Raw genomic sequence first — 18,604 nt, 5'->3', positions numbered from 1 at the left:
TTCAGTTACAATTCATGTGACGTACGCGCGATAATTGTCTGTTAGAACGTTCGCGGCCTCTGGCAGAGCCATAAGTCTGCCGAGCGCATGGGGAGGAGATGCCAGTCTAGAACACTGGTCAGCAGTTCCATGAGTCGTCCATCAATTCGATCGGAAGTGCGGGCATTAAGCTTGGAAGAACATGAGACACACAGCTTAAATTGGTGCACTTGCCGGAGTGGTGTGGTGCAAGATGCAAAACCGTCACAGACAACAACCGATGAGCTTGCAGGGAATGTCGCGTGCTGGGGTGACGATGCAGGGCGTTGTCGCAGATGCACACACGACTGCTTCGATCGGTAGGCTCATCGCGGGCAGCTGTCCAAAACTGTAAAGGGGCATCTGACGACAACTTGAAAGGGCAATTGAAAAAAAAATGAAGTATGGATGGGGCGGCGTTCTAGAAAATGGCGTTGGCGACTTAAGGCATGCCTGTCTCTAGAGTTCGGAATTAATCTCCTTGTAGCACGTAATTGCATGCAGTACATGACCCGGGATATTCCACATCTGATTTGCACTTACATAATCTTGACATAACATCTATGACAGTCATAAGATTAATGTCACAAGTCTAGAAGTAGCAACTGAAGATAATTAGCTTTACTATCTATGGCGTCCAAGAGATGCGGAGTTGAATTGGCCATTCCCGCTATCACCTAAGTTGAACAAAAATGGACAGTTGACAGGCTTGGTGTCACTACGAAATGATTCGGAAATGTCATTTGAAATTGCCGAAGCTTAGGACGCAAAATAACGCTGGAATGACCTTGTGTGTGAACGTACTTTCAACGATGGCAGCCTTACACATGCTAACTGAGCCAACTCCGCATTACAATCCTGGTATAGTGATATCATTCAATGCCTCAATTAGCTGTGGGGTCTTCCCGTTTAGGTACGAGGCCAGAGAATAAATCGTATATGTAGCAAATGTGGCCGGGCAGTACCCACTTTATTTTCGTTGCCACTATGCACAAGACCGTTGGGAAATGAAACCACGTGGAGAACTTGGCCCGACCTGGCGACTGATTGCAGCAAAGAGTCATACATCTGCTATGGATTCTAACCCGAGAGATAAAAATTGCGCATCCAGAGGTCTGCTGAGTAGGAAGAAAGGGCTATCCCGCGTTCAGCTATCCACAAATGAAACAGTACACCTCTTGCCAACTAAGTTTCGCGCTTTAGGTTAACAGCACGCAAGTAGAATGCTTTCTTCGCTGTATAGCCCCGCGGCACTGCTTCCAAACCGCTTCTATTATCTGATGGCACGTTATTCAAATAAACGCAAACGATAACAGTCATGGATGCAATTGGATCAGCTGGCCTCTTTCTGGAGGGCAGCGCCGTAGTAGCTTCTCGTTCAACCCTTGTTTTGATGAGGGGCAGTAGCGGAGGGGTGTCGTGCGGCTCAGATGTGGAGTGCAACCATTGGTTTACAAAAAGGGCAGCTGCCCCCGCTGCCGTCCCCATTGCTTTCCCTATTAGGCAGTTCACTGTTCGACAGTTTCTGCACATACCTGTACCGTCTGTCCTGCTCTACAACTAGCCATCTTCTGCTTAGCTGCGGCACGTCTCAGAGAATGAACCGGCGATCGAAGGTGTTAGTGATCTTTGGACCAATCAATCGGTTCGGCCTTCTCTGAGTGCATTATCAAACAAAAATGACGCTCTGTACTATTCCTCAAATTTGCGTCAGTTCTCATAGACGCTGTCCCGCGTGGACGCTGACTAGGTTGAACAAGCCGCTCAATGACTATCTGAAGATGTTCTGGATCCGTACGAATACGCCTCTCCTCATGCTCAATGTCTTACTCATACCTCGTCCGTACCGGGTTTGTAGATACCATTTGGCCTTGTCATGGCAATAAGCCCCTGAGGTATGGCACAAACTGCGTCTGCTAGCTGTGTTCCTTCGTGAATCTGGGGCATTTGTACTTGTCCCCAAGTCGAGGCTGTGCGTCGTGGTCTATACTCCTCGTACGGTCTGCCGTTTCATGTCATATAAGAGCACGTCAATTCACTCGAATTGTCACACTGTCATTCTCATCACAATCTTCTTCGCGTTCGTTCAATTACCTTTAGCAATCTACAGGCATAGATACATCTACCGACCGTTCTTTCGCTCCTTCAAACTGTCTGCTTTTTGCAACTTCTTTCTTGTCGTCAGTCATGAAACTCTCCTCTGCTTTTCTGCTCACCACCGTTCTTTTCTCGTCATTTTCCGCCTTCGCCGCTCCGGTTGCCGTTACTGATGCGTATGCTCCACTTTACTGGTTTATAATCGGAATAGCTACTAAGATTGCCCTAGGAACGTCGCCAAGCGCGAGGCAGCTCCCGAACCCGAGGCCCGCTGGGGCGGTCGTCCTCTCGTCGGCCGTACAGCTCTTCCTATGGCCGAGGTCTATAAGCGTGAAGCTTCACCAGAGCCAAAGTGGGGTGGGCGTCCTCTTGTTGGTCGTGACGCCGACCCTGAACCTATTTGGGGTGGTCGTCCTCTTGTTGGTCGTGACGCCGACCCTGAACCTATTTGGGGTGGTCGTCCGCTGGTTGGTCGCGATGCCGAAGCCGAAGCGCGTTGGGGTGGACGTCCTCTTGTCGGACGCGATGCTGATCCCGAGGCAAAATGGGGCGGACGCCCTCTTGTTGGACGCGATGCTGAGCCCGAGGCGAAGTGGGGTGGTCGTCCTTTAGTTGGTCGCGATGCGGAGCCTGAGGCGAAGTGGGGTGGTCGTCCTTTAGTCGGTCGCGATGCGGAGCCCGAGGCTAAGTGGGGTGGTCGTCCTTTAGTCGGACGCGATGCTGAGCCCGAGGCTAAGTGGGGTGGTCGTCCTTTAGTTGGTCGTGATGCGGAGCCCGAGGCGAAATGGGGTGGCCGTCCCTTAGTCGGTCGCGACGCGGAAGCGGAGGCGAAGTGGGGTGGTCGTCCTTTGGTTGGTCGTGACGCGGAGCCGGAACCCAAGTGGGGTGGTCGTCCACTCGTCGGTCGTGACGCCGAGCCGGAAGCTAAATGGGGCGGCCGTCCTCTCGTTGGCCGAGACCCTGAAGCGCGATGGGGTGGTCGTCCACTCGTCGGCCGGGACGCCGAAGCCTCGGACTAAATATTCTCTCCTCAAGCAGTCTTTGTGAACGATCTGCTGTACGAGTACGTGACATCGTCGAGAAGATACCAATGAATCTTTACCGCGTTATTTTCTATTCTATATTTGCCGGAATGAATTGCAGTACGACAGAGCAACGAAGTATTTAAGACATTGGATCCGGAATCCATTGATTTAGGTACTGATGTTCAATCATATTTCTAGCTATTCCCATGTTTAATGTATGTACTTTTGTGGAGTATTCAAATTGGAGATGGGCGCAATGAGTATTATAACGACACCACGCGTGACATGGACATTCATGTATATTCATGTATTTAATGTTATTGTATTGTGCTCGGCGTATAGGATAAATAAATTGGCTGGTTCAATTTGACGATTAAGGGTCTCCAGATATTCCAGTTGTCATTCCAATTTCTTGTGGTCGTTATCCAATTGTATCTTCTATGTCTGCGAGATCACGTGCACTTGTTTACGCGTCAGGCACGATCCGTGTCGAAGATTCGACTCGACGACAGTCCACATCTATCAAGCAACCTGCACTTAGCACTAACTTGATGCTTTTGTTTTAGCATCATTTGTCGGAATTTCTCACACGGAACGATTCGTCAGAATGGCTCGCGGCGGTCGTGCGTCTTCGGTCGCCACAAACGATTCGTCTACCACGATATCACGTTCGTCGGGATCGTCGTCCTCTACAATCAAATCTAAGTCGAAATGGCGCGCCAAATCACGTTCCAGAAATCGACCCCCGTCATCGTCAACATCTAACACATACTCAGCAATCGTCGACCGCTCCCGATCTGGCTCGTCGGCGGGAGACTACCGCTCGTCCGTATCATACCTCGCGACCGATTCTCGTGCATCCACGTCAGGAAGCGGAATATCTCGTCCCCCGTCATGCGTGCCGTCGCGCAGTATGACGACGTCAAAAGCTACCATGCGTCCATATTCGGCGATGTCGAATCGTCAAGCTGGCCATGTCGTCTGTGCGGTGTCTGAAGGTCGCGGTGTTGCGGCTACTGTCGGGCTAAGTTTTGTTTCGATCGATACTGGCGAATGTGTTTTGTGTGAGGTATTTATTCCTCTGCTGGGAGCGTTTCTGATGCGCAGGTGGGGGAGGAGCTGACGAGTCACAGATTGTAGACTCCCAGACATACATCCGTACCATCCACAAGCTAACGGTTTACGACCCCGTCGAAATCCTGGTCGCAAACTCAACGGTAGAGCCTGCTAAATCGAAGCTATGCTCCATTATAGAGGACAACCTACCGGGTGCCAAATTAATTCCAATTGCCAGAAAATATTTCAATGAGAGTATCGGACATGACTATATTTCGCAGTTGTCGTTTCCGAAGGACGTGGAGAGTATTAGCGTGCTCATTGCTTCTAAGTATGAATATCTGTCGGTCATAGTGGATCAAGACTGACTTAGCAAGGTTCTTTCCTGTCTGCGCGCTTGCTGCGGTGATGAAGTACTTCTTTTCTTTGGAACCAATTGCTTTCGCCGTGTATACTGACCAACAGACACATCGAGATTAACTTAAATTTAACATTCGCAGCACACTCACTCCGAATTCGCTACGAAGGTAGCGAAGGCAGCATGCTAATTGACTACAGCACCATCCGAAATCTAGAACTAATCCAAAATATTGCGAATCCAAAAGTTCCCCATTCGTTATTGGGAATATTGAACAATACGCATACGCCAATGGGGCTTCGCCTATTGCGGTCGAATATTTTACAGCCATTGACTGGTTTGTTGGGTAATGTCTTTGTGAGAGTTGTGCTGACAACGAGCAGATGCGGCGACTTTGGAGGCCAGATTAGATGCATTGGAGGAGTTGACGCAGAACGAAGAGCTGTTCTTTTCATGTCAGTCTTCGTTGAAGCCATTCCAGGACTTAGACAGATTACTCACTTCGGTATGTCTTTTTTGCATTCTGCGCATCCTAGGCTCATCTGACCGCCAGTTAGTTAATTTCAATTCCAACAAAGCCATCAATTAAGTTCTCGGAGCAGCGCATTAACGACATTATCCTGTTGAAGCAGTCCATATCATGTATTCCAACCACCGCAGCGGCAGTGCACAGCTGTCACTCTGACCTCTTAGTTGCAATTAGAGAACTATGTGCGCATGAAAGCATCCGACTCGTCCGCAACTTGATCGACGAATGCATAAACGAAGACTGCCAATGGGCCAAAACCCCTGTCGAACTCCGCAATCAACGCTGTTTCGCTGTCAAACAGGGCCGAAATGGGTTGCTCGATGTGGCGAGAAGGTCTTATAAAGAAGTGACGGAAGACGTTATGGCGCTAATTGCACGGATGAAAGAGGAGTACCTGCTTGACGACCTTGAGTCGCGGTTTGAGATTGCGAGGGGGTACTATCTCCGTTTATCCATTGGTGCCCGGGAGAACGCTGGAGAGCGACCGTTGCTGCCTGAAATTTTTGTTAACCAGGTTGTGGTGAAGCGACAGTATCTTGAATGCACGACCATGGAACTGATAAAGTTGAACGCGAAATTGCGCGATGCGTTGACGGAGATAATGCTTATGTCAGACGAAACAGTTGAAAGCCTCATTGAAAATGTGCGGATGCAGATTCCTGCGCTGTACAAAGCTTGCGAAGGAATTGCGATGCTTGACATGCTAGTTTCGTTTGCGCATCTCACGACGGCCAGTGAGAAGTTGTACACCCGGCCGAGGTTTGACCAAAGCGGGCCGGACGGGACCGGTCTGTTAGCCGTCAAGGACGCAAGACATCCTATTAAGGAGATTGTTATGATGAAGAAGGGTTGTCGGTTTGTTGAGAACGACGTTTATGCCAGCAAAGAAACCTCCAGGTTTCAGATCATCACTGGAAGTATGTTTTCATTCATTTGTATCACAGCAATTAACTGACGGATCAGCGAATATGAGTGGTAAGTCTACATATCTTAAACAAGTTGCGCTCCTCTGCATCATGGCACAGATAGGCAGTTTTGTGCCCGCCGAACACGCAACGTTTCCGATTTTCCGCGCCCTGCATTCTCGCGTGTCAACCGACGAGGGGGCTGACGCTGCGATATCTGGCCCAGCGATCTCCGCGTCGACAGCTGGCGCAGGGACCGGGGCGAATGCGTCCTCAACGTTTTCAACCGACATGCGCGAAGCGGCATTTATTCTTCAGAATGTGACGAATCACAGCCTGATCATCATCGATGAGATGGGGCGCGGTTCGTCTGTCCGCGATGGGCTGGCGATCACTATCGCGATCTCGGAAGTTTTGGTTGATAGCAATGCTACGATATTCTTCTCGACGCATTTTCTCGAGGTCGCGGAGATTTTGGGCGGACGTGTAGGTGTTGCGAATTTGCACATGCGGGTGGATATGCAAGATGCCAGCGCTGGTGGGGTTGGCAAGCTGAAAATGCTGTATAAAATCGCGGATGGCCGGAACTCCTCGAGTCCGCATTATGGTCTGAAACTGGCGGGCGTGCTACCGTTTCCGAGAACAATGCTTCGGCGAGCAACCGAGATAGCAGACTCTTTGGCAGCCACGGGTGCAGCTACACGCCGAGCCGGGGAACAGGCGAGCCTCGCGAGGAAGCGCAAGGCCGTGCAAGAAGTTTTTGTCAGCTTGCGTAGTCTGTACGAGTTTTGTGAGAGTAAGTTTGGCGACGAGGATGGTGAGGACGAGAAGGCACTTGCGCATAACGATAAGATGCTCGCGACCTGGCTTGCGCGTTTGCAAGAGGAGTTTGTCAACAAGATGAGCCTATAATGCTGAATAGTTGCTGTACTGATTCAAACGTTGGCGGGACGATTACCAACTTAGCATATTTTTTCTTGCTAGTACCGAGCTCAATATACAAGTACACTATTAACAAAGTACAATGATACAGTATCTATAACGACCTCCACTTAAAGAAACCTACAAAGCATTTCCAAACCGAACCTAATAAATCCAAGTTATCCATATATTCGCCTGCACCCCTCATGCATTAATGTCACCACTATCCGACTCACTGCGGCTGCTGCGGCTGCTCTTCGGCATTCTTCTTTTGATCTTTGCGGATCGGTATTTTTATGCCCTGCATGGCAAAGCACCGGCTCAACTCTGTGCTTTCAATCACGCCGGGGAACCTCTTTGCGATGTATACTCTGAACGGGGCGGAAAAGCACGTGGCTTGCACACGTGCGGTGCCGGTATTCACGACCATCACGGGCAGCTGCTGTTGGCCGGTCGCGCTATCGCCAGCATGTGAATGGGGGCCGTTTCCGTGCATAGACGGGGCAGATGATGATGACGATGCAGGAGGAGGCGACAATGGCGACCCAAGGTTTACGAATGAGGCTTTCAGCTTGAACTCGCCTTCTGTGCGGACGGATAAGTCCTGCAGAATAAACCAGACGCCTAGCTTTCCTTGCGTGTCGTGCAATTTGAACGCGGTTGCCACGACACTGCCGATCAGATTCTTAATCGGCGGAGCGACGAAGGTCGGCGTTTGGTGTGCGTGATGCTGCGGCATCTGTCCGTAGTAAGACTGTTGCATGACTTGTGAATGCACGGATTGCGTTGCGGACCCGGCCGATAGCGGCAGCGTAGACACAAGTGATAAATTCTGGGTTTCGTCGCCGGACCAGAGCTCGACGGTGAGTGCATAGAAGGAGACGTCCAGTTTGGAAATGTCAGCGTCCTGGCCCGTGACTTTGTCCTTGATTATCAGTTGGATACATGGCGGTGGGGTTAGTGGTCGGCGGTCCTGTATTATGGTCAGTCCATCTGCGTAGCGGAGGTCACGACGCAACTTCAAAAGAGACATACTTTATCGCCGAAACCACACATTCGCGCACGAATAGGTTGCTGGACAACACGCAGTTGATAGATATAAGGTTCTGATGGGTCATCGACACCCAGGCCTGGACTCGACCGCGGTGTGAGCTGACCAGCGTATAACTGCGGCACACTGATGTGGTGAAGTGGTGGAGGCGGGGGCGGAGGTGGGGGCAGATGGCCGTACTGTGCTGTTAAAGCGTGCTGCTGGCCGAGGAGCTGCGTGACCATGTTCGGAGGAGACTGTTGTTGCTGTTGCGGGAGGTGACTTGTGATCTGCGACTGAGATGACGGAGCGGCGGCAGGCTGCTGCTGCTGCTGCTGCTGCTGCTGGCCGGGGTATATGGGGAAATTAAAAGTCGGAGAGAGTGTGGATGACATGGCGGGTGCGATGCAGTAATGCTGAGAATCTCGAACGTTAGCAAGATCCATAGACGACAGGACGTCCAGGAAGTCAAGATACCACTAATCTGCGAAACTGACAAACACTACCAATTGGAAGATTGGTGCTGGGTTAGGCTTTGGTTAAGTCAATTGATGCTGTGGGTGTATAGAAATTGCCAACGGGATCGCGTGTCAGGTGTCGAGGTCGAATGTCGTCTGTTATTGGTGAAGGTTGGCCTTGCTTTGCTCCTCGTCTGGTTGCTGTGCCGAGTAGACAGCTCCAACAGAGCTCTTTGTCACTCAGCAGCCGAGGTAAAGCAGAGAATGAGCAGGAGAATGTCAATATTCTCTCGCGTACATGATTATGTCGCAACTATTTTAGCGCACATAACGCGTCCAGGACGCCGACAATGCCCGGCGGCCCGCCCGCTTATGCCGCATCTGCACCCAAGCACCACACAAGCCGGCATCTCCCGTTCCGAACTCGGCATTAGCCGATAGATTAAATGTTATTGGTGAGTCTGGCTGTATTAAGCTCCAATAGGAACCGAAAAACCCAACTACTACATTTATAGCAATATAGATCCACAAACAATGTATAACCCCGACCAGATCAATTATAATACACTTGAGAATTAAAATCAGCCAAATTAAACGCCAGACAGTTTCTCCCTGCCATCTGCATCCTTGCTTCTTTCCTGAGATACTACAGTTACAATGAAATCTATAACCATGCCAAAGTCTAAGTCCAGTAAATGTATATGTGTATACGTGTGCGTCTGCGCAGCCAAATAGTGTGGCCGTAATTGTAGAGAATCTGGATATGCTAAGCCATCCACATATTGCACCAACTGCACAAGCAATGATCTCGCGTAACTAGCACGCTCAAAAATGTGGAGAACTATATCATTATTAGCCACTGCCCGAAAGGCCAAATCACAACTCACGCGCACGTTTGACTTGTCGATAGGACGCCGGCATATTTGGCATGCCGAAACGTATCCATACATCGACTGATCGTCCCTGTCCTTCAGAATTTCTACCAAATGGCAGGTTCTGCATATCCATCCTGTACGCAATTATTAGCACCGTCACTGACCGACATGATAAAACACGCATGGAGCTTACGGGGCACTATCTCGCACGAACAGCGGCCACGGATTAGTGTAGGCCGGCACAAATTACACACGCGTCGACACCGCTGACTATACGTCGTCGGCGGGGCAACTCCTGAAATGCAATTCTACAAATGGTCAGCTTCTGCCGAGAACTATGATTAAGTCTCCGACTCACATTGCAAATCTCGGCCTCGCAGCGGAAACACTTACTCCTTCGAGTCGCCCAACGGCAAGCGGACGTCGCTTCAGAGCAGCTTATGGCGAGCCGTTTTAAATAACTGTGATATATCGCCGAATCTGCGATAATATCGTTGGCATGCGTGCACACCAACCGCAGACTCTTGAGGTCATTCACACCGATATTCTCGACCAGACAGACCAGTATCGGAGGACATGATAGGAGACTGATGAATTGTGCCGGTTGGCCCGCAGACACTAGCGAAGATTGGGAAGTGTTCCCGCCACTGCTGAGCATATTGTCGAACGTTCCATCATAGCCGGAAGCCGCTGGACTGGGGTGTGAGGATGCTACTGACGAGAAAGACGACGACGTAGTTAGAACGGGAGCTGCGGCGTCGATCATGATGCCGGCGGCAGAAGGGCTGGATAACGCCATGACCGCATAGATGCGTCTCTCGCGGCTGGTTCTGGGTTACAGAGACTGTGAATATCGCCACTTCTGGGTGCCGCAATTGCGATGGTTGGAAGTACTAGATATTCCGAGTGTCCGGACCATTGATGCAGCCAGTTGGGACGAAAGTCGCGTGCAGCAGTGCCCAAAACCCTACTCGCATGGGAATTCTAATCAAGCGGACCACAGGCAGGCTAATCTATTGACGAGAATATAGCTGTGCTCTGAGATCTCCGTCATTTTTATATATCATTATACTTCAGCGAGATCGTTATTAATAATGTGATCGAGACACAGAGACCCAAAGCCTTATTGAATGACACTGGACAAGATTTCGATAGGACGTCCTTACTCAGTAGTGCTAGCGACTTGAATTACATGGCGGTCAACAGAAGCACATGCCATCAGTCCTATGGTACGCATATGGACTGAATGCATTTGTGAAAACACGAGTCCGATTCCTCAACGTGCTCGCAGTCTCGCTGCTTGTTGCGTTCGGCAAGAATGATCTCACATATATATGACAGGGTCATGCTCGCAATGAGCAACTATTGTGTGGCATTCCCTCAATTTTTCGCCTCACGCAAATTGCCTATTCGGTTCTGAACGATGGTCGATGGTCTGGGTGTCTTTGTGTGAGAGTCTGTGACGGATTCGTCGAGACTCGACCTCTAGCAACAGTCATTTCAAAATTGACTTACGAATCTAGTGCATAATATATCTATTCATGATTGGAAGCCAACAAGCTTACGCATGTTCATGTCGGTCAAGCAAATCGCTAAACGGAGACGTGTAGCTCAAAGTTGTAGAACTGAACGATTAGTGTTTGCTTGCAAAATAAGTATCAGTTAAAAGATAATAGGACTATGATAGAGTAAATCTCGGACCCATTACGGCGGACACTTTGCTTTATTTTGTTTCCGGTAAAATGGTATGTCGGAAGAGCGCTTCTACAGGCTGTCGAATATTCCGCGCCATTCTCCGTATGCTCGTCCTACGACGTAACTAGAGCGAGCGCCATATGATAGCTATTTGTTCTTAAGCTGTCATTAAGTTATCAAGCTGCAATCCAACTACGGAATTTGGACCCCTGAAGCCATTTCAACGAAGTGGTGCCGTAAGCGAAATATATTTTGTCTGCCTAAGGTATGCGGACAAGTTCTTAAATATAGTATAATGAAGAAATGTCTACTGCTTAGAAGACTTTCCACAAACCAAGGACTGCAAACTTCGCGGTCGCGATGCTACGCCGCTCAGATAACCGAGACCTGTAGAGTTTCCGCAGGCGGCGCGGCGACGGTTAAAAAAGCATTTGCACGCTAATTGGAATGTGCACCACCGCGCCCTCCCACCGACAATTTACAACTTCACAGTCTAAGTCTTTGCCTACCGAATTATCCTCTCTGGTCTGTTGAAATACCGCCTTTGCGGCTCTTCCGAACGCAGAATATTACAGTCTCTCATGATTCCGACCAGATGGCGGGCCGTGGTCGAGCAACGTTTTCGATATTCGCGACGGTCGACTGCGACGAGGACTCCCTGCCCGTCAACGAGGTAGACCGGCGCCTGATGTCCCATGGCTCGTTCGTCGGATCCTTTCCGTGGCAAACGTCAGCTGTCGGACCGCGCGAAGAATGGTCGGCCGTATTGTCGACGTACTATTCCATGGTTATGGCGGCCCCGTTCCCGGCCATGCTATGCTATGGCCCGGACTTGATAATGCTATAGTAAGTGCCAGGTTTGGTCTTACGGTGACACTTGTACTAACTGCTGTGACTAGTAATGCGGAGTTTGGCAGAACAGTCGGGCTTGATGACTCAATATATTTCGGCCAGGCATTTTCGGAAGTGTGGTCCGAATCGGACCTGAGCGTCGAATTATTTGAAGGCATCACAACATGTATGACGACTGGAACTGCAGTTGTCAAACAGAACCTACTCAACTTTGTATCATACCTGAATCCCGACGGAGACCAGCAATACTATTCAGGACCGAGTAAGCGGGAAACTTATTTTACTTGGACCATGACGCCAATAAGCGAGGCAGATGGGACCGTAGCTGGTGCATTTGTGACTGCTAGAGAAACTACGGATGCAGTTCTGTATGAGCGACGGATGCAAGTTCTGAAAGAATTGTACGATGCCACTGGGTCAGCGGAGATTCTACCTGTGCTATTCACCCAATCGGTATCCGTCCTGCGCAAGCATTGCGCAGAGGATATCGCTTTGTTCGGGTTGTACACGTGTGACACTACAAACGACAAAGTACTTCGATACAGATGTGGCTTCGGCCTGCTTCAGAATCCAGAGAAAATCACGTTCGACCCCAACCCAGCATTGTTCGAGCAAGCAATTCTAGACACGAGTTCCTCAGCCGTGTACATAACCGCTAAAGCGGACGGGTTCCGAAATTACATAGAGTACGATCCCACACGAGGTTGGAGCGACGAGATTAGAGAACTGATTTTCTTGCCAGCGATGAGGGACAACAATGTTGTTGTCGGTGTCGCTGTGATCGGATTAAACCCTCGACGAGATTTCGACGAACCGTATGAACTGTTTCTCGAGTTGCTTGGACGACAATTGGCTACCGGTATTGACAGCCTGCGACACATTGAGGAAACTTCTGACAAACTTAGTTGGGAAGTTGCGGTTAGCTTGCGCAAACGGGAGGAATTGGAAGGTCTGTTGATGGAAAAAACTAAGCAACTGAAAATCAGCGAAGGACGTTTCAGTCGAATGGCCAAGATCTTGCCGGCTGGTATTTTTCTTGCATCTGCCGAGGGTGAGATCATCTATGCGAATGAGGCGTGGTATAAGCTCTCCCATCTCCCGAAAGAAAATAATCCGTCGTTCTGGATCAAGTCTGTGCATCCCGGTGATCGGTCGCTGGTGCGGGACAGTTGGAGACGGGCAATGCAAGGAAAAGAAGAGCGTATCGAGTTTAGGTGGGCACGACGACGAGGTGAAGCTACGACGGTCGAGCGATGGTGCGATAGTGCCGTGTCCGCCGAAGTCGATCCGGATACCGGTAAAATCACACATCTAACTGGGGTCTGGTCAGACATCACTGAGAGGAAGCAAGCCGAGGCATTGCAGAGGCAGCGAGCCGACGACGCAGTTGAGCGACGAAGGCAACAGGAGTACTTTATTGACGCTATTTCACACGAGATGAGGAATCCGCTTAGTGCTATCATCCAGAGTGTCGACGTTGTTTCCGAGAAGGTCGATTCTGTTGCCCTCAATCTGAAGGAGATACAGGTTGAGCAGGATAAACTTGCAGAGCCCGTGAAGGAGCTCGAAGAGAGTTCTGACTGTCTTGACACGATTCAGTTGTGTACGTCACACATGCGACGGATCATTACGGATACCATCAATCTCAGCAAAATGGAATCCGGTCTTTTCCCAATTAATCCAGAAAATTGCCAGCCACTCGAAGTAGCCAAGGAAGTCATGAAGATGTATGAAAATGAGCTGAAAAGCTTGTCTATCACGCATTCGATTGAAGTCGGCGATAATTTCCGCGCTCTGGGTATCGATGTTGTGAAGATGGATCCGCGTCGAATATCACAAATCTTGATCAATCTGGTGTCCAACGCCATGAAAGTTCTTACGGCTAGTGACCGAAAGCATATTACGGTCAAGCTGGACGCGTCGTTGTCGAAGCCGATTCTCCAGTTTCACAATCACACCTCATTTTACGTTCCACAGTCGCGGCACAGCGCCGCAAATTTCGCCAACGCAATCGCGACCTCGCCCACCAAATCAGTTTTAGCTAGCAAAAGTCCAAGAGTCGCCTTCAAGTCGTCCGCGTCCACGACGTCATTGCAAACTTCAGCGTCGACGATGGGTATGCCGACAACTGCAAGTGTGGCTTCGTCAGCAATTCCATCTACATCTGCACCACCAGCGACATTGAACGGGTCCACAGTGTCTAGGACAACATCATATGCCGCGCTAGCAGCTGCTCTTTCATCATCTCCATCATCTGTTGCAGTCAATGCTCCTGAAACAGCAGTGCAGAACGAGAAGAATACCGTGTACATAATGTATGTCGTTAAAGACACAGGCTCCGGCATGGACCCCGAGCAACTCGCCACAGCATTTCAGCGCTTCACATCCCATTTCACACCACGTACGCACGTAAATTATGGTGGCTCGGGTCTCGGTCTCTTCATATGCCGCAAGCTCGTCGAAACTCAGGGAGGTGAAATCACCGCTGAGTCCAAAACGAATGAGGGATCTGAGTTTACATTTTACATTAAGACGAAGAGAGTGACGGGTAGTTCAGCACCGTCCGGCGTTGCGTCGCCCGTGTCGTCACCGGTAGCGCCATTGTCGCCTGTCACCAGTCATCCCATGCGTATGACATCGGTTACCGCCTCTAGCACTGTAGAGCCTACGCAACGGCCGGAGAAGAAAGCGCCGATGAAAATTGTGAATCCTCACATAGGAAAGAAGATTTTAATAGTTGAGGTACGTGTGTCAACAAATACATATTGACATAATGGCTGACAGTCGTTAGGATAATCTGATCAATCAGAAACTACTTCAGCGACAACTCCAAAACGCAGGGTTTGTCACGCTCATCGCAAATCATGGCCAAGAGGCACTGGACTTGGTGTGTTCAGGGCATAATCCAGATTGTTGCGTGATGGACTGCGAGATGCCTGTTATGGATGGCGTCGAAGCAGTTCAGAAAATACGAGAGCTCGAAAGTAGGGGAGATGCCAAGGCGCCAAGGCTTCCGATTATTGCACTCTCAGCGAATGCTAGGCAGGTTAGTTATTGCTTTGGCTATATGATGGAAGATACTTACTGATTATAAAATAGGTGCATGTCGATAGAATGGCTGCCGCTGGATCAGATCGGTATTTGACAAAGCCGTTCAGTTTCACTCATCTCATTGATGTTGTAACGGAATTGCTGACTTCCGACAGTCAAGGAAACACGAACAAATCACAATGACAGCAAGATTTTCCTTGGTCCGTTCGTACGCGGTTTTTCCTAATTAAAGTAAAATATTCATGTATAGTGTTCACCACGTCAATTGGGGTTTTTTGGTCTTTCTTTATTGATACATGTTGTGTAATGAATGGATGGTCGGAGTTGCACTAGACGTCAAAAGTGGGTAATAATTGCAGGATCCTTTCTATTCCTTTGTTATTTTCTCCGAAAGTTGTGAGTTTATCTGCGCAGGGGTTAATTAGTGTAAGGTTAATGGGATTTTGTACAATATTATTTGTATTTACTAATAGATTGGCGGGATAAGCTTATCGATATCGCCGTATATACATACTCTGTTGATAATAACGCCAGATCAAAGATGATAAGTGATAAGATTTCAATCCAGTCTATCGTACACTATGCATTTACCCCGTGACAGATCGACCACCAAATTCCTGTAGAATACGCCATTTTCGTTCCTGCAATAATATTGCCTCGTCAAATGTACAAAGTATACACATAAATTAAGCCAGTACTATTTAACTAACCAATGCCCTGATGCTCGCAACCAAACTACCAATAGCACAATGATCCCAAATAACGAACACCCCGCAAATGCAATAACTACCACTTGTCGCCGACTAGAACAGCAGGCACACCGTCCTTAGCATCGAATCCTTCGACAGCTCGGTAAGAGGTCGTTACTAGACTGTCAATATCGGAGCCCCAGATTGTTTCAGCCCAGTCCTGCACGGCATATCGGTCAACGGCTGAAGACCGCATGCCCCTGTATTTGGTCTCTACCATATCACGCCATTCCTTCAAACCAACAGCATCCCCGTCGGTCGTAGGAGCGCCGATCTGACCGCCACCATTAATGCATCCTCCCGGACAAGCCATAACTTCAATGTAATCGTATTCAGTAGGAGTTAACGTCGCAGTAGAAGTGGCAGCGCTGCTCTTCTTCGCTCGTGCAGACTGGACAGTTCGACCGCCAGTCTTACCACCAGTCTTGAGCTTTCGGACAAGATTCTGGATGTTTCGGAACCCGTAGACTTGTGCTGCTTTTCCGACGACTACTTCTTTGTCGCCGTCAATTGCAACCAGATGGTATTCAACCATATCTGAGTTTTTGCCTGGAACGACTTTCAAATCCGTAGGCTTGGATTCAGACTTTGTTATTTCACCCCCCAGTGCAGCAAGTACATGCCACAAATATCCGCCCGATGATGATCCGTCCGATGACTCCCAGCTCTTTTCAACCGGCCACAACTTTGGCGCCATTGCTTGCAACCCTCCCGTACGTGCGTCCTTAGCCTCAGAGATATTCATGAAGTCCATATTTTCGTCCAGTAAAAGCTGCACGACCTCCTTCGTCGTGATAACGCAGTCCACATCCCGAACCCCATCGCCAGTAGCAAAATCCGGTCGTGAGGCCTCAAGTTTCTTGTCAAAGCACGGCATCACGCTTACATGGTAAATCTCATCTGCAGAAACTCCCCTCTCATCGCGAATTAGTCTCTTGAGAAGAGATCCGGTAATCTGTTGTGGTGACTTGATGGCTGACAAATACGGCAAAACATGTGGATGTGTTTTCTCGACATAGCAGATCCATCCTGGACATATGCTCGCCAGCACTGGTCTCTTGTGCATGACTGACGGGCCGTTACTTTCTTCGACCTTGCCGGACTTCAAGAGTACTTCCTGCGCAGAATATGCGAGTGAAACTTGGCGGCCGACGCCAGTACCTACCAAATACTGAAAGCCAAGAATGTCTCTAAACAATGTCACCAATTTTGCGTCAACAGCATCGACAGAAATATTAAACGCGGCAGAAAGTGACGCTCGTGATTGATGTGATATCGACGCGACAAACACTTGTTTCGGATCCTTTCGTGACTGCCGTAAGACTGAGAGTAATTCTGTATGTGACTGTAAGGACACCAGAACTGATTCCGCGGAGGTAATGCACCCACTGCAGGCTAAACAATCAGACAAATTGATTTGCGCAGGTGTAAGCTGTGTCGCTGCTGTGGTGGTCGTGTTGCTTAATCCGTCATCGACCGAGACTTCAACCGGATTGCCACTTGAATCTATTTGGATTTCCGTAGGTCCCTGCTGAGCAGTAGTTAGTAATAATACAATATGTGTGTGGCGATTATGGACGCACATTAGTATCTGATCTGTTCACAACAACTGGATTAATGCAAGCCAACCCTGGACCAATAAAGTCATTCAGGTCCTGTGCTGACAATATAGCACTCATTTTATTCGCCTTTTACAAGGACTGCCACGCAGATTAAAAAGTTCGTATGGATACGATAGAACGGAGACTCAAACGAGTTGCACACGGCGATACTGGCCAAGATATAAGCTGTTTAAGATATGGTCTCGGAATAATTGATGACAAAACTATACGCTATGGAAATTGCCCTCGAAATAGTGCGATAGGAATTATTTACAATGGTGGCAGGCTGGCTTACGCGATCAGGGCTCTCCAAATTTTCGTTGGGATGTTGAAGTGTTACCCGGAGAAGGAGATATTCTTAGGATCACATACATATATGCCTTATATTCCTCAAACCCAAATTAAATAGATAGAGCCGCAAATGCTGTAGAATTGTGACAGTTGACCCGGCGAAGATTCGGACGTCAAACCCAGCTCCACGACTTATGATACCAGCCCCTTGTTCCCACAGCCCACAGGAAAGTTCGGCATTGTATTTTCTTCATTCACGCGTACTGTCAAGTTCGAGACTTCGCACTACTGTTCAATTGTTATGCGTGTGGCGTGTGCTATATATTTAATATTTTAGCCCTATATCTTGAGACGAAATAATAGTCCTTGTATACATGCAATTGGTTCCAAGCAGGCATGTAGAGACTAACCTGCTGCGCTATATTTGCTGCCGGTTTCGCATTGAATACCTGTGCACGTGGTGATAGGGATGACAAGCGTGGCACCTTCTAATTGCCAATATTCTCCGGGATATGACGACTAAGGGTCCAAACCTGCCTTAGCTCTCTCGAACTAAAGCAAAGTTCGCCACTATCACGCGGATGCTAATTGCTATTTGATAGATACGAAGAATTTACTGCTTATGGCATTTCCATCTCTTAAAAATAAAGTTGAGTTAGCAAGAATGACTCGTTGAGTTAATCGCTCTGACTCAAGTGTGGTCTGTGATAAAACGTGACAGCTTATCAGCGGGCAGGCGTAGGCGCGCGGGAGGCCCGAGCAGCCGGAGCCAATCAGGATCGCCCAAATTTTCCACGATTATAATAGGCTATTTAGCCGTACTTGTTAATTGATTGAAATCAATTGAGTAATTGGCTGACTGAGCAATTTATAACGTCTGCATTGAGTCGAGAGCCTGAACAAGTTTTGTGGCGTACCAAGGTTGACTTTCTTGCACCTCATTATTGGCGACACTAACTCCCAAGTCGGGAACTACTGTATTGCGCGAAATCGTGAGTCGTCGTGTCCAATAACTCTAATAAGTTTGCTTGTCAAGTCGGACGGCCCATGCACCTGCTTCAATTAAATATCTCGGACCCAGCCTCTTGCCGAT

At 48.9% G+C, this 18,604-nt stretch overlaps 6 protein-coding genes across 6 annotated transcripts; 3 read left to right on the top strand and 3 right to left on the bottom strand.

Annotated features, from left to right (window-relative positions):
- The first annotated feature begins 1,878 nt into the window (after nucleotides 1-1,878).
- Nucleotides 1,879-3,207, top strand: POJ06DRAFT_55507 (uncharacterized protein). Its single transcript, XM_056191205.1, has 2 exons — nucleotides 1,879-2,291; nucleotides 2,345-3,207. Exons 1-2 carry the CDS (start codon nucleotides 2,206-2,208, stop codon nucleotides 3,132-3,134), a joined length of 876 nt encoding a protein of 291 aa, XP_056046227.1. The 5' UTR covers nucleotides 1,879-2,205; the 3' UTR covers nucleotides 3,135-3,207.
- Nucleotides 3,208-3,469: 262 nt separating this feature from the next.
- POJ06DRAFT_294139 (muts domain V-domain-containing protein) lies at nucleotides 3,470-6,916 on the top strand. The gene is made up of 7 exons (XM_056190458.1): nucleotides 3,470-4,209; nucleotides 4,274-4,527; nucleotides 4,574-4,609; nucleotides 4,662-4,891; nucleotides 4,938-5,059; nucleotides 5,112-6,000; nucleotides 6,047-6,916. The coding sequence occupies exons 1-7, from the start codon at nucleotides 3,748-3,750 to the stop codon at nucleotides 6,898-6,900; spliced, it is 2,847 nt and encodes a 948-aa protein (XP_056046226.1). The 5' UTR covers nucleotides 3,470-3,747; the 3' UTR covers nucleotides 6,901-6,916.
- A 225-nt stretch (nucleotides 6,917-7,141) lies between these two features.
- POJ06DRAFT_265638 (velvet factor-domain-containing protein) lies at nucleotides 7,142-8,334 on the bottom strand (the record flags this gene model as incomplete). Its single annotated transcript, XM_056189095.1, has 2 exons — nucleotides 7,142-7,882; nucleotides 7,945-8,334. The coding sequence occupies 2 exons, from the start codon at nucleotides 8,332-8,334 to the stop codon at nucleotides 7,142-7,144; spliced, it is 1,131 nt and encodes a 376-aa protein (XP_056046225.1).
- Nucleotides 8,335-8,987: 653 nt separating this feature from the next.
- Nucleotides 8,988-10,071, bottom strand: POJ06DRAFT_235729 (uncharacterized protein; the record flags this gene model as incomplete). The annotated part of the gene is made up of 4 exons (XM_056185852.1): nucleotides 8,988-9,238; nucleotides 9,285-9,406; nucleotides 9,527-9,567; nucleotides 9,631-10,071. 4 exons carry the CDS (start codon nucleotides 10,069-10,071, stop codon nucleotides 8,988-8,990), a joined length of 855 nt encoding a protein of 284 aa, XP_056046224.1.
- Nucleotides 10,072-11,393: 1,322 nt separating this feature from the next.
- POJ06DRAFT_245589 (uncharacterized protein) lies at nucleotides 11,394-15,366 on the top strand. The gene is made up of 4 exons (XM_056186677.1): nucleotides 11,394-11,813; nucleotides 11,867-14,561; nucleotides 14,611-14,865; nucleotides 14,919-15,366. Exons 1-4 carry the CDS (start codon nucleotides 11,563-11,565, stop codon nucleotides 15,051-15,053), a joined length of 3,336 nt encoding a protein of 1,111 aa, XP_056046223.1. The 5' UTR covers nucleotides 11,394-11,562; the 3' UTR covers nucleotides 15,054-15,366.
- Nucleotides 15,367-17,668, bottom strand: POJ06DRAFT_245588 (iron hydrogenase). The gene is made up of 2 exons (XM_056186676.1): nucleotides 17,203-17,668; nucleotides 15,367-17,147 (listed from the first exon to the last, which is right to left on the bottom strand). The coding sequence occupies exons 1-2, from the start codon at nucleotides 17,296-17,298 to the stop codon at nucleotides 15,657-15,659; spliced, it is 1,587 nt and encodes a 528-aa protein (XP_056046222.1). The 5' UTR covers nucleotides 17,299-17,668; the 3' UTR covers nucleotides 15,367-15,656.
- Between the last annotated feature and the right edge of the window lie 936 nt (nucleotides 17,669-18,604).

Source organism: Lipomyces tetrasporus (assembly GCF_029532465.1).
Source record: "Lipomyces tetrasporus strain NRRL Y-64009 chromosome Unknown POJ06scaffold_2, whole genome shotgun sequence".
Classification (NCBI taxonomy): Eukaryota; Fungi; Ascomycota; class Lipomycetes; order Lipomycetales; family Lipomycetaceae; genus Lipomyces; species Lipomyces tetrasporus.
The sequence above is the reverse complement of the archived record's forward strand: the minus strand, read 5'-3'. Positions and strand labels throughout refer to the sequence as shown.